This window comes from Physeter macrocephalus, chromosome 6, assembly GCF_002837175.3.
Source record: "Physeter macrocephalus isolate SW-GA chromosome 6, ASM283717v5, whole genome shotgun sequence".
Taxonomy (NCBI): domain Eukaryota; kingdom Metazoa; phylum Chordata; class Mammalia; order Artiodactyla; family Physeteridae; genus Physeter; species Physeter macrocephalus.
The window spans coordinates 80,361,753-80,376,006 of NC_041219.1; the positions used below are offsets into that span (position 1 = coordinate 80,361,753).

A 14,254-nucleotide genomic window follows, 5' to 3' on the forward strand; every position below is an offset into this window, starting at 1 on the left:
GCCTCTCACTGCTGTGGCCTCTCCCGTTGCGGAGCACAGGCTCCGGACGCGCAGGCTCAGCGGCCATGGCTCACGGGCCCAGCCGCTCCGCGGCATATGTGATCCTCCCGGACCGGGGCACGAACCCGTGTCCCTTGCATCGGCAGGCAGACTCTCAACCACTGCGCCACCAGGGAAGCCCTGTTTTGTTTGATTTTAAACACAAAGTGTTTTGAGTGTGGTAGGAAAGCCAGTAGAGAGAGAGGTTGGGAATACCGAGGGAATAACTGATGTAGGGAAACTCCAGGGTTGGAAGTGATGGATGGACTCACCTGGTCAGGAGGAGAAGAGGAAAAGATGGCTGAGGGAGCAGGTGCGATTCCAGACGAAGGCCCCCCCTCGGCTCTGTGACACCCACCCAACTCTCCTTGTGTAAGCGGACATCCGCTGACCCCTAGTTTGCTGTCTTCCTCCCTCAGACTCGAGGCAAAGCTTCTCCTAAGTTCTCTCATCTGTTCTTATATTCAGTTAATATTCATGGAGCTCCTGCTAGGAGACAGGCAAGATACCAAGCATCTGGAGTATGAGAGTGAACAAAACAGACCAGGCCCCTGACCTCCTGACACTGAGGTCCTGGAGGAGAGGCTCTTGCATGGTTGGCTGGTTGGCTGCCCCTCACAGGCCCACGCTGCCTGACACCCCGTCTTCCACCGTCTCTTCCTTCCTCCTCTTCCCGCGATCTTTTACTTCCCTCCCGGATACCCACCTTTCTTAGTCTGAGCCTGGAAGCTGGAATTCAGGGGCCATGTAGGAAAAGGGAGGGAAAAGAATTAAGACTAGCTTTTAGCAAAATTTTGAAACAGAAGATTGCTGTGGGAATTTACTGCATAATGCCTTTTGCTCTCGTGACCCACATTCTCTGGGCCCTTCTTGCTACTTTAAGATTAGGCCCTAACCTTGACCTTCCTGACCCCTCCTTTCAAGTTCTCCAAGTTTCTCCAGCCTCTATCAAAACCCCTCCTCTTATTACAGTTATTCTCAGCTGATAAGTAGGACAAAGACAATTTCAGTTAACTCACACTGATTTGTGAATGGTGGATATCACCTTTCTTGGGGTTGGGGGAGGTGGGTTGCATTTTCCAAGTGACTCTGGGTTTATAAGAAGGAATCTTTAATCTGTCCTATTTTCGGCGGCATAATAAAAGAAGCGATACGAGTATTACAGCAAGAGCCACCCTCTTCCCAGGGTCAGCCCCCTCAAAACTTTTCCGTTTTCTTACAGCTTCCACCATTTTTCTCCTAGATCCATAAATTCTCTAATGCCCCCAAGATTTGTATTGTCATCTCCTCCCTTGCCTGCCCGCCTCCACTAGTTTCTATGACAGCAGCAACTGGGCATGGGTGGTGAGGGGTTAGCAGGGGAGGGGGTCGAGCAGCTGCAGCCATTTATAGGGATTGTTGCCAAGTCAGGGACTGCCTGCCTCTGCGGTGGGAGGGAGGGGTGCCCGGGGCTTCTTGGCACAAAAAAAAATGCAGCCTCCCCGTGTCAGTGAGGCATCCACCCAGAGCTGAGCTCATTGATGGTATTCCCCGTGCTTGTGGCTCTTCACCGAGAAGTGCGCTGGGTCCCCAGGTCTCTGGCTCCCTGATACCAGGAGCTTTGTGGTTCAAATAGAATGCAGTTCCCCGAGCCACTTGGATTTGTTGTAGAAATGGGAGCCTTCCGCCACAACTGATCGATAGCTGGCAAGCGGCTGCAGGAACCACTGCGGAACAAGGTCTGAGCACAGGAGGCTCCACCGAGAACAGGCTTAGGGAAGGTTGCTGCACGGTTATCAATCCGGCAACTCCTCTCTTAGACGTCTGCTTCAGGGAACTCTGTTCTCTCAAAAGCCCCGGAGTCGGCAGCAGCTGTTGGGCACATTTTGGAGAGTATGTGAATTTCCTGAGCTTTAAGATGAGATAACAGTGGTTTTCCTGGACCCAGGACATTACCCTAGAAACTCAGGAGCCTAGGTCTGGCGTTCTGAGATTTTAACATGCCCCTGAATTCCCTGGGCATCTTACGACAATGCAGATTCCAATACAGGAAGCCTGCGGTGGAACCCGAGAGTCTGCATTTCTAACAAGCTGCTGGCTCACAGACGCTTTGAGTAACGAGGATCCGGAGCTGCACTGTCTACTACACTAGCCTGCTTGTGACTGCTTAACTTAAAGCTAAATGAATTAAAATTAAATAAAATTTAAAATGCAGTTTCTCAGCTTGCACTCACCATGATTCAAATGCTTAGTACCCACATGGGGCTGGTTGCTGCCATATTGGACTGCACAGATTAAAACACAAGTTTTGGGCTTCCCTGGTGGCGCAGTGGTTGAGAGTCCGCCCGCCGACGCAGGGGACGCGGGTTCGCGCCCCGGTCCGGGAGGATCCCACGTGCCGCGGAGCGGCTGGGCCCGTGAGCCACGGCCGCTGAGCCTGCGCGTCCGGAGCCTGTGCTCCGCAACGGGAGAGGCCACGACAGTGAGAGGCCCGCGTACCGCAAAAACCAAAACCAAAACCAAAACCAAAAACACCCACAAGTTTTAATGATCACAGACAGTCCCACTGGAGAGCACTAGTCTAGAGTGAGCCTCTGGGCATCATTCATTGATTCACTCATTTATTCACTGACCATCTATTATGTGCCAAGTATTATGCTTGGTGCTGGGCATTAAACTAGCAGAAAAAGTAAACATGAGCTAACGAGAATGTCATGCTCTGAAAGATACTTACAATGTGGTGAGTTGGTAGCACGGAGCTTTGCTGTGCAGGTCAGAGGAAAAAGTGTCCTTTGAGAGTTTCAGGTGAATTCTGAACTAAGCTATGGAGTTATGACAGAATCGAGGTACTTATGAGATTGGCTGCTGACATGCGTTTTCACCATTTCAGGGCCATAATCATCAGAAATGGAGAAATCATCCCCATGTCTTCGGAATTCACCCCTGAGACTGAGCGCCAGCGACTTCAGTACCTGGTAAGAGTCACGTAGGTCTGGCAGAGCGCCGCGGCGTCAGGGATGGCGTCGGAGCTGTTTTGGAGGAACATGTTGCTATTGACCTGGGAGCAGGCCCACAGCAGTAAAACGACATATGGCGTTAGCACCCCCCATACACACCTCCTGGATCACACATCCTGGCTCCGCGTGTGACGACACACTCCACCTCCGTGAATTTATTATTGTGGCTGGTTTTCTCCCATCTGTGACCGATCAAAGACATGGCATGCTCTGTTTCCTTTAATGGCTTGGCATGTACAATACGAAATGTGGTGGTAAAGAATGCTGATACGTCTTCCCCAGGCCTGCCACTCACTTTAACTCAACCAGCGGGTTCAGACGAGTCTGACTCTCATGTGAGCAGGGTGGCAGCCCCCAGAGTCTGATGACATGCCATGACTTCCTGCTCCGATATGAAGTCTCAGGGGCCCTTTGGGAGAAATGCAGGTGTCAGAAAATCTGTGTCTACCCTGAAAATAAATTCTCCATGTTAGATCTCCCTCTTTGGAGTGAAATTATGAGAGGGCTCTAGGAGGGCTGTTTGGTTTTTCAGAGCTTGAGAATTTTTGCTTCGAAAATTTGAGCTTTCTGAAAAAGAGTATATTCCCTGCCCTCAAATTCCAGGGGTAGGGTGTTAGGCTTAGGCTTTCAGTTCTGCAGCGATGGTGATCATCCAGGATTAGTTTGCAGTGGGCATCTTTCGGCACTAGCTGTGAATAGTAGTTCTGTGGATGAAATGTTTTCCTGCCAACTGGCTTTCTTTTCAGACGACAAGGCTAAGGTAGGGACTGCCTGCTCTTAGGACAGAACTGATCCAGCCTACTGCAAAAGGACTTCGCTCATGTCTCTGAATTCCAGCATGTGGGAACAGTCAGGATTTGATGACTTTGGTTGATTTAGCAAGCAGTTGTGCACTTCCCTCGATTCCCTTGACGGTGTTGTGTTGGTTTTACTCAGTAGCTAAGCTGTGCTGCTTTTGGTACTTACCTGGTCCGTAAGACGACAGGAATCCAAAGCCAAGGTAAAAACGTTTCTTCACTCTTTTACTACTGTTATTTTCCAACCTATCTGTTGATATTTTCAAGCAGATGAACTTGAAGCCCCTCCTGGGGCCCAGATGTTAGAGCCTTTCACCTTCTTTGGCCATCCAGGCAAGGGGAAGGGACCGGCAGCAGCCGGCAGGACCTCATCTTGCTCCCTTCCTTAGTCACAGCTGGGTAGCTTTGTTGCAAGTCTCTTAACCTTTCCAGACCTTGGTCTGTCACTTAGAAAGTAGAGAGCTAGACCAGAGGGTCACCGAGGACCTCAGAGCTGCGAGGGTCCTTCCAAGTAGAGTTCATAACAGCCGGCCTCCCTGCCACCTGGCTGGCTCTCTCCAGTCCATCTTCCACAAAGCCCCCCCCGCCCCCCCGCCACGTGATCATCACATAGATCTTGTCACTCTCTTCCCTAAAAACCTCTGGCTCCCCACAGTGTACAGAAGGCAGACCCAGAACTGGGCTTCCCGCCCACCTCTCCAGCATCATCTCTTCGTTGCCTTCACCAGTGACACAGTGCATCCTGGGCTGCAGCCACGGAGAACCGTTTTCCATTTCCAGGACACACCGTGATCTCTCCGATCTCCATGCCTTTGGAAATAGGCTCTGCCTGGAGAGCCCTTCCCTTTGTCTCTGCCGGGAAAACTCCTCCTCATACTTTGAGACCCCAAAAGAAATGTCACTTCCTCTAGGACGTGTCCCCTACCCCTCGCAGGGGGCCAGTCCCCGGTGCTCACACAGCGCCCTGTGGAAGCCCACAGCCTGGCTGTCAGCGTGTGGTATTGTATTGCTTTTTCCAAGTTCCGTGTCCCCTTCCAGACTGAGTCCCGGAGGGCAGGCCCCTTACCTTAGGGACCTCACGTTGTCCGTACCTAGCACAGAGCTCATACTGAATCGAGGTGTGTTGACTAAAGGGGCCAGTGTTCGTATTGATGTCTGGGTCCTTAGCACACAGCACCTCCCCTCCTTCCCCTGAAACCTCTCACAGCGGCACCAGGCCTTTGCCTCCCATGCTTCAGCCCCTCCCCGTCCCATCACCTCCGTGACCCTTAGTAAAAACCGTTTCCTGTTTTCCTGCTAAAGGCGATGAGTAATAGCAGATCCACTTTTTTATTTTGAAATACTTTCACATTTTCACGTGGCAAGAATGATACCAAGAGCTTAAAACATTAACTTTTAAGGAGGGAGGGGAATGCTGACATTGTTCAGATTCAGATTCCTGTATCAGTGGTCTATTTTGGGACGGTTGGAATAAGATGCATGTGGCTTCAGAGCTCAGCCTTGTCACATGACTGCGTCTGTGATTTCTACAGGGCCCTTCACTGATCCGCAGCTTGACTGTCAGTAATGGGCACAGAAAACCCCAGAAGGCAGGTGCAAAGATGAAATGAAATAATATATGTGGAAGTTTTTGTGGCACATAATACTCATTTGGTTATTGTTGGATGGATCAGAGTCTTGCCACTTCAAGTTCTATTGGCCTTCACACCTCAGTGATATTGTCCCTTTATGTTTATTTAAGAATCACTCCTAATGGTCCTAAAATTAATGTGTATTTTGGTGTTACTCTTGCACAATCAATGGACACTATTAGCCCCCAGAACAGAGTCTAATATCTGAATTTCTAAAAGGTGAGAACCCTGTCCCCATTCTTTGTCATCCTTACTCCTAAACCATATAGGCTTCTCTATATGAAAATTATACCTAAAATTTTTCTCCTCAGACAACAGGAGTGTAAATGACCAAAACATAAAATATCTTGGTTGTCCAACTTCCTATTCCATCAGGAATCTAGGAATGTGTGCTTTGGAATGAAGAAATCCAGTAATAATATTCACATGATCTGTGATGTGAATCTTTGTGGTAAAGTATTAGCATTAGGGGACTGGTAGCATAAAATAACCTTGTGGTGAAATCTTTATGTAATGGATTTCAGAGAATTGCGAGGTTTATAGCATAAAATCTTGAAAATAATATCAATTATGAGAGGAAACCACAGTGTGATGTGGGCTTCTCTCAGCCCAGCCCAAGCAAGAGCTGTGTGACCTCAAGTCTCTCACACAATGTCTCTGAATCTCCTTTCCTCCTGAGTGAAATGTGTAGGAATACTTCCCTTGAAATATTCATTACATGTTCTGAGGTCATAGTGAAAAGTAATCTCATGATAATATAAAATACAATATGTATCTCATAATTTTAGGTGCATCTAATCCAACCAATTCGTTTTTGGAGAACATCAGTTCCCTTGAACTAATTGTGAACCACTTTTGTGCAAGGAGAGCTGTTGTATCCTTTACATAATCTAAATGAATTAGTACATCACCAGAAAGTTAACAATGTATTCCTTATTCTTAGGTCAGATCAAGTTTCATTTTCATGATGTCTGAAGAAACATTTATGATAGAATCATGAAAACTTCCAGGTCCCTAGAGACTTGGTTTGAGCAGATGACTGCAGTCCCAGGGCTGTTTGACTTGTAGAAATGGTTAATGATTTTCTTAGAGGTGGGGAGAGTTCGGCGCCCTTTGTACATAGATCGTTTTGATCCACGTCGAACAGGAATGTTCTTGGTATGCACAGTCCAGACGTTCGGGAATTACAGAACTGGAAGCAGATTACAAGATGATGGATGTGGCAGGCACATTAATTTTGTTTGGTCTTGCATCCTGACCTCAGAGGGCCCTTCAGACAGCTCTCTGGGTAATGTGAACTTTGTTCTGTAGATTCTTGGGCTGGGTGATTAATCAAGCAGGCTTGAGGTTTTGACTTGTTCACATGGAATGTGGCAGGTGTGCGATGGAGGGGTCAGGGGTCCTGCACTTCTGCCCCAGCAGTCAGGGAGAGTTGATGATCCTACGAGTCACGACTAAGCCTTGCTTTTTTTCTCGCTGGGCTTTATTTTTTTTTTTAACGTTTCCAGGGTGATTGAAATACAATATTTAAGGGGGTCCACCAAGCTGGACAGAATGTTTTGATGGAGTCAATGCCCAAATCGGAGGGAAAGCAGTCTGGTTTGTGGGCGTTTCTTGGCAGCGTTTACTGCTCTGATGCTGCAACTTCCAGGAAATCACCCCCACTTTTGCTTCAGGTGACAGCTAGAAATGGATCTCCCTCTAGGGGGGACCTCTGTAACCCTGAGGTGTGAGAGTAATGGCTTCCCCCTCCATTCTGCCTAGACATATTTATAAACTCTGATTTGATTACATTAAGATGTGCTGGTATCATCAAACCTTCAAATAATGTACGTCTGTCCTTGTAGATAATCCAAGTCTGCAGCTGTTTATCATCAAGGGCAATGTACAGAAGAGATGAAAGTGGGTTTCAAATGCACATTTGATACACACAAGTGCAACATTATCTGAGGTGATTTCTTGCGGTGTCCTTGGAACTGCCCGCAGCCTTCTACACCAAGTCTGGTTTGATATGTCTGCCGTTTCCCTAGTGCTGAGCTTGGAAAGGTTTCAAGGGGGACAGCAGTGAACCTCTTGGCTCTCTGGGATTTTTCACGCTCAAGAGTTATCTCCCAAGAAGTATATTCCTTAAGCCTGAACCTGCTTTTAAGACAAGAGGCTATAATTGGGAAGGATCATATGTGCTAGTGAGTAAAAATGGCTGGCCTGCCACCTCGACATGGCCCTTAACCTTGAGAGCAGGTTGTTAAGCCCGGGAGCCTGGCTGCAGTCACAGGGAGACAACTTCACCACCACTCTGCTTTGCCTGATGGCTGAGTCAGGGACAAATCCCCACCTCTCTCCCCATTTAACCCCCCTTTGCAAAACTGCATTTGAGTTTCAAAATCTTGAATTAAAAAAAACGGCAGGCTAAAGTGGTTGACATGTTTCATATTTACTGTAGGTTCCATTGATCACACCAGCATCATGAAGAAGCCAGGAGAATTTTAGAGCGTGAAATTGGCACTGCCCAGGGTTTCAGAGGCAGAACTTATATGTAGCTGCCCTAGGAGCACTCCCTGGCTTCAGGAAGACTCTGAAGACATTAGCCCTTATAATTGAACCTCACCACTTCTGGAGCCTCATTTTGAAAATGAATATAAATGGGTGTATTATTTATTCCAGGTTGGGAGAGGTCTCAAACTTAGCGTGGAGGCATTCTAAACCTACTGTGCAGACCTAAGAAAATGAATTCCACACAGCTGAACAAAATCATCATGAGAAGGAATCCCTACGTTTTCTTCTTAAAAAAAAAAAAAAAAATCAGTCTTTCTGCGCAGCTGCTATACATAAATGATCTTTAGACTCTAAAGCCCCTGTCCCCCAAAACATTCTGAATAAAAAGTTGGGCACATAAAACTGGAGCCATCTGCCCATAGGGTCCCTTAAGAATTGATCTTAGTGTAAGGAAGCAAGATGATGTCATACATCCTTTAAATATATTAAAATTAAATATGCTTTGAGAGAGGTAGATAGGATTCACTGAAGTTTATTAGGGCAAAAACTTAACTGTAAAATGCTTTCTGTGCTTTAGTTGCTTTATCTGTGAATTAGGGTGATTGCAGGACCCTCACAGGATTGGAATGAGGGTTAATGAGTTAATATTTGTAGTGCTTACAATAGGGCCTGGATCAGAGGCAAAATAAAATTTCTCAGTTTTCAAATATAACTATATATGAACTTTTTCATGGCCGTCCTGTCATCGGGACTACTGTGGCCTTTTATAAAATTTCTCAATTCCAGTTGCTTATGCAAAGAGACTGGAGATATGCAGGCATATATCCTTTTTGCTGACCTGCGTTGTTCACTCTACAAATGAATGCCTTTCCCCAGATTTTTACTGGGGAAGAAAAAGCATTAGGCATATGGATATGGAAACCTTATATGTTTTATGTAAATGAACACTTTTTACCCCTTGTTCTATACATTAAACTGTTGTAGAGTTGACAAATCTAGGCAATTTTGTTTAATATCTCTATTTGTATTCCAGTTTCCATGTGACTCCCTTTATCATAAGATCTCAGTTTTACAATTTTAAAGCTGTTTTGGGGGCATGCTACTTCTCTGTGGCTGATGAGTGCAATCCCATGTCGAAATTTAAATGTGAACCTTCCTTGAGATCCACATAAACCAGGCAGAATTTTATTTAATATCCAATTCTGTAATAGCTTATATATACAAGCTTGGTTTTTGCTACTTTGAGATTTTAAGGACAAATTAAGACAGAGAGAATTTTTTTATGAAAGACTCCAACCCATATGTATTTAGGCCTCGGTCATTGCACATTTTTCCTTCTTCTTCTTTTTTTTTTTTTTTTTTTTTAACCCAAACCAGAATATCCTCCTCCTGCGCTGTACATCAGGCAGCCAGCCTTGGCTTTGGAAGAGACATCTCCTTTGACTGTTCGTATGACAGTTAGTGATCACCAGTGGCTTGGCCGACTTTATTAATTTCATTTCATTTGTGACCTTAGACTTTCTATGAGGATAAATCATCTTGAAATGTAAGGCTTCCAATCCTCCTCTCATATAACCTGACAAAGTTTTTTTCCGCCCCCCAAGGGCAAAAAAGAGGAGAGATTATTCAGTTTTTTAAAGGATGTATATTGAACACTGAAAATCCTCGTTTTGATAACTTGCTTTCACATACTGAGAGTTCTAAACATTTAAAAAATTAATTCATATAAAATTTTTCTAGGTAGATGACTTTACATTCCTCTTCTGGAATGTGACTTCTCATTTCACGCATGAGTATTTTTACTTTCCATATTCTGCTGATGGGAGTGGAAATTGGAACAACTACTTTGAAAAAGGATTTGACCCAGCAATTTCACTCCTAGGTATATACCTAACAATGTGTGTATCACTGTTTACAGTGATAAGACAAGAATGTGCAAAGCACATGTGCATAGCAGCACTGTTTGTAAGAGCCCAAGCTGGAAACTATCCAAATGCCATGGAGAGTAGGATGGATAAATAAACTGTTCAAATAATAAATGCTGGAGAGGGTGTGGAGAAAAGGGAACCCTCCTGCACTGTTGGTGGGAATGTAAATTGGTGAAGCCACTATGGAGACCAATACAGAGGTTCCTTAAAAAACTAAAAATAGAGCTACCATATGACCCAGCAATCCCAATCCTGGGCATATATCCAGAAAAGATGAACACTCTAATTCAAAAAAAGATACATGCACCCCAGAGTTCATACCAGCACTATTTCGGTAGCCAAGACATGGAAGCAACCTAAATGTCCATCGACAAATGAATCGATTAAGAAGATGTGGTACATATATACAATGGAATATCACCCAGCCATAAGAAAGAATGAAATAATGCCATTTGCAGCAACATGGATGGACCTAGAGAGATTATCATACTAAGTGAAGTAAATCAGGCAGAGAAAGACAAATATCACTTATATGTGGAATCTAAAAAAAGACACAAATAAACTTATTTACAAAACAAATAGATTCACAGACATAGAAAACAAACATGGTTACCAAAGGGGAAGTGGGGGAGAGGGATAAATCGGGAATTTGAGATTAACATATACACACTACTATATATAAAATAGATAAACAACAAGGTTCTACTGTGTAACAGGGAACTATATTCAATATCTTGTAATAACCTGTAATGGAAAAGAATCTGAAAAAGGTATACATATATAAAACTTGTAAGCGTAACAAATAAGTAAGATTAGACATCAAAAAAAAAACTGAATCACTTTGCTGTTCACCTGAAACACTGTAAATCAACTATACTTCAATATAAAAATTTTTAAAATTTTTAAAAATAATGAAAAGAAGATCCTTTTCAGATTCGCTCTGACCCCACCAAGTGACCCCACTCTTTGTTCCTTACCCCTGAATATAGCTCCATTTCCACCCGTTCTGCCTTCCTCATTCTCCCCTGCTAATGCGTGAGCTCTAAGCAGAGGGGTCTCATTTTTATATTTTGAATCCCTAACCCCTGGTACCTACACCTGCAGGAGCTCATGCGTTAGTTGTGTGAATTCCATTGGCTGGATACCCCCAAACCTGGGATAATCCCCTTATTGGCTGGCACTACTCATTGGCACACTGACCACAAAGCAGCAGAAGGAAAATTTATTAGAAGGAGGAAGCATTCTGTGTTGCCCAGCAGGCAGTTGTGAGTAACCTTGGGAAGCACCGTCTCAGTGTCCGCAGGAAGCTGGTGCTCGGCCTCCTCCCAAACCCAGTACATACATATCCCTCCCTGGGATCTGGGTTCCTGCTTCGACTCCCTGTTTTCTCCCCGCCTTGCATCCCCAAGATGCTCAAAGCTCTCCCCTAGCCCAGGATGCTGGGGCTCACGTCCATGTACTCTGGAGCGAGACGGACCTGGGTTCGGGGACGCACTCTGCTCTACTGAGAGGCTTCCTGGAAGGTCCCAGAAGGCTTCTCTTCCTCAGGCTTGTCCCCTCCTAGTATGGCTCAATCCCTCTGTGATTCAGAGACTCTCACTGGGATGGGACGGTTGTGTATCTTCACAGTGCTGTGCTCACCTCCATCCCCTTCCCTTGGAGCTGGTTTCTGCCCAGAACCAGAGAGGAGAGCACCCAGAAGAAGATGCTCAGTCCTCCCGCCCCATCTCGGGTGTCCTGGCATTTCTTGACACAGCAGGTTACTCCAGCATCCTTTCCCTAGAGAAGATGCCTCTTCTTGTTCCTGGCCAGATGTAACCATGTCTGGAAATGTATTCTTATTAGCTTCCCTGACACTTAAGTGTCAAGGATATGTCCTACGCTCTTTTTTTTTTTTTTTTTTTTTTTTAAGCAAACATGTACTCTGGATCCAGAGTCCTTAAGGCTCTTGACCACCTACCGTGCGTTTGGTTTTGCGTGGGCAGTGGTTACCAAGCCTTTCTTCCCAGGTACCATTTGTGGTGCACACCTGAACTCCAGGTGTACCTCCACCCCTCTCCCTTCAGTTAGGAGCATTCAGTTATGCTTCCTTGAAGGAAAGCCTCAAAATTTAGGATAAAAATGGAGGTACAAAAAGAGGTCCAGTTTTTTTGTTGTTTGTTTGTTTTTTTTACATGCGGCAGGCCAGCACACTTTAAATTGGATTTTAGTATAAAACACATTTCTAGGTTTCTGGTTGCCATGCTTATTCAGTAGAGAAGAGACAATATAATTTAGATGTTCTTAGGATTGTAAAATATCATAGGGTTTTCAATGGTATGACTGCACCCACATGCTTGTTGTTTTACAGGAAGGTATCTATGAAACTATAAAAAGTTAACTAAACCCAAAATATGTAATGTGTGTCCAAGATTGTTTTTATGTGCCATGGACCTAAGTTTTATCTTTTTCTAAAGATTGAAAGCTATGTTGTATTATTTTGTAAAGTTTCAATGATCACTGAAAGGTGATTGTGTAAAGCAGGTCAGAATGTTCTGTATTCATTCTTCCAGCAAATACTTATTTAGAGCCTTTACTGTGATCAGTGCTATGCTAGCCACTAAAGTGTAGCTGAGGTTTTAAAAATAATGAACATATTTAAGTGTAGCTGGTATACTTGTGTCATCACGCAGATATATCATACATATATCCAAATAGCATCATCAAAGAGAAAAAGCTAAAATATATCCAAGCATAGCAGATAAATAAGGAGGCTGTAGGAGAGTGTCCAGAATTTTCATTCTGCAGGTGGACATGGGACCTTAAATGTGTGCTTGCCGCCATTTTGGATATTGATCCCATTAAGGTCCACATTTTTAATAGGCCGGCATCCCTAGGAGGTGTGCCTTGGAAAGGGGCAGTCGTCATGTACACATGTTTATGAGCTGCCCAGGTATGAACAGTGGAGTAAAATATGCCAGAACTGTCCATGAATCCTACAGGTTTGGGGTCAGAAAATCATTGGATTTTCGTGCTGAAAGGAACCTAACAAATTCCAGCTCCCACGTTTTGCAGACTCTAAAATTTGTGTGTGTTGCTTACACTGTATTATAAGTAAAATCACTTTGGAGGCTCAAGATTCCAAAATGCTGACTTGAGCAATGCTTCCAGCAGGGCAGTCCGGCACTAGTGAAGTAACGCTAACCAGTCCATGTTATTTGAATGCTGGGCAGATCCTAAGAAATTTTTGAGTCCCCAGGTTGCTGGGCCACTCTGCTTCTGAGAACAAAATATCTGTGCTGGCCCGTTGGGAAGCAATGTGCATTAGCATCCCCTGCATTGGAGCCAAGCCTCTGCCTGGGTGGCCCTTTCCAGTGATTTTAGCATTCCCTCAAACTATTGGAGTAAGAAGGGGCAGTTAAGCTGCTTTCAACAATTTTTTAAGACATAGTTTAATAACTGGATTCTCAAAAAATAACAAATTTTAGAGTATTTTTAAAATGAAAGTAATCCATGTTCAGTGGTAGAAATATTCATGAATATAGATAAGTTAAAAAGAAAACCATCAGATAATACTGTATAATATTTTGATGACTTTGAATGTATGTACATATATAAACATGTATACATATAACACCATGTTATGGACTGAATGTATGTATCCCTCCCCTCACAGTCGTATGTTGAAGCCCTAACTCCAATGTACTGAATTTGGAGATAGGGCCTTTACAGAAGTAATTAAGGTTAAATGAGGTCATAAGAGTGGGCCCTGATTTGATAGGATTAGTTTCCTGATAAGAAGAGATACCAGAAAGCTCGATTTCTCTCTCCACGAGAGCACAGAGGAAAGGCCTTGTGAGATGCAGCAAGAAGGCAGCAGTCTGCAAGCCAGGAAGAGAGCCCTCACCAGGCAGTGAATCTCCTGGCATCTTGATCTTAGACTTCCCAGACTCCAGGCTATGAGAAATAATTTTTTGTTGTTTTAAATCCCTCATTCTGTGGTATTTTGATATGACAGCCTGAGCTAAGATAGACTATCTATGCAAACTTTCATGAGTATTACACAAAAAAATACACTAATAAGTGTGTGTTTTCCTCAGAAAAACAACAGGTATGTGTCCCATTATATTTTAGCATCTCATTTTTCGTTCATCAGCCACATATTCTACTTGTACTTAGTTCTTGAGTTTGTTGTTGTTGCTGTTGTTTTTTAACATCAGTAACTCCATCAGGTCTGACAAATACAACAGGAGTGAGTATTGAAAATGTTGATAAGAAGGAAGCCTACAACTAGGATGCAGATGGTGATTTTTTTTTTTAACACCTTTATTGGAGTATAATTGCTTTACAATGGTGTGTTAGTTCTGCTTTATAACAAAGTGAATCAG

General features: G+C 44.3%; 1 protein-coding gene across 4 annotated transcripts in view; it reads left to right on the plus strand.

Annotated features, from left to right (window-relative positions):
- PPM1H (protein phosphatase, Mg2+/Mn2+ dependent 1H) overlaps positions 1-14,254 on the plus strand; it is a 299,608-nt gene that overhangs the window by 196,038 nt on the left and 89,316 nt on the right. For all 4 annotated transcript variants that reach the window (XR_008617682.1, XR_003680301.2, XR_003680302.2 and 1 more), the window contains exon 5: positions 2,909-2,993. Coding sequence is in view for 1 of the 4 variants with exons in the window: in XM_024122817.3 (XP_023978585.1) it covers positions 2,909-2,993 (85 nt within the window). In the remaining 3 variants the exon portion in view is untranslated. The remainder of the gene's footprint in view (positions 1-2,908; positions 2,994-14,254) is intronic.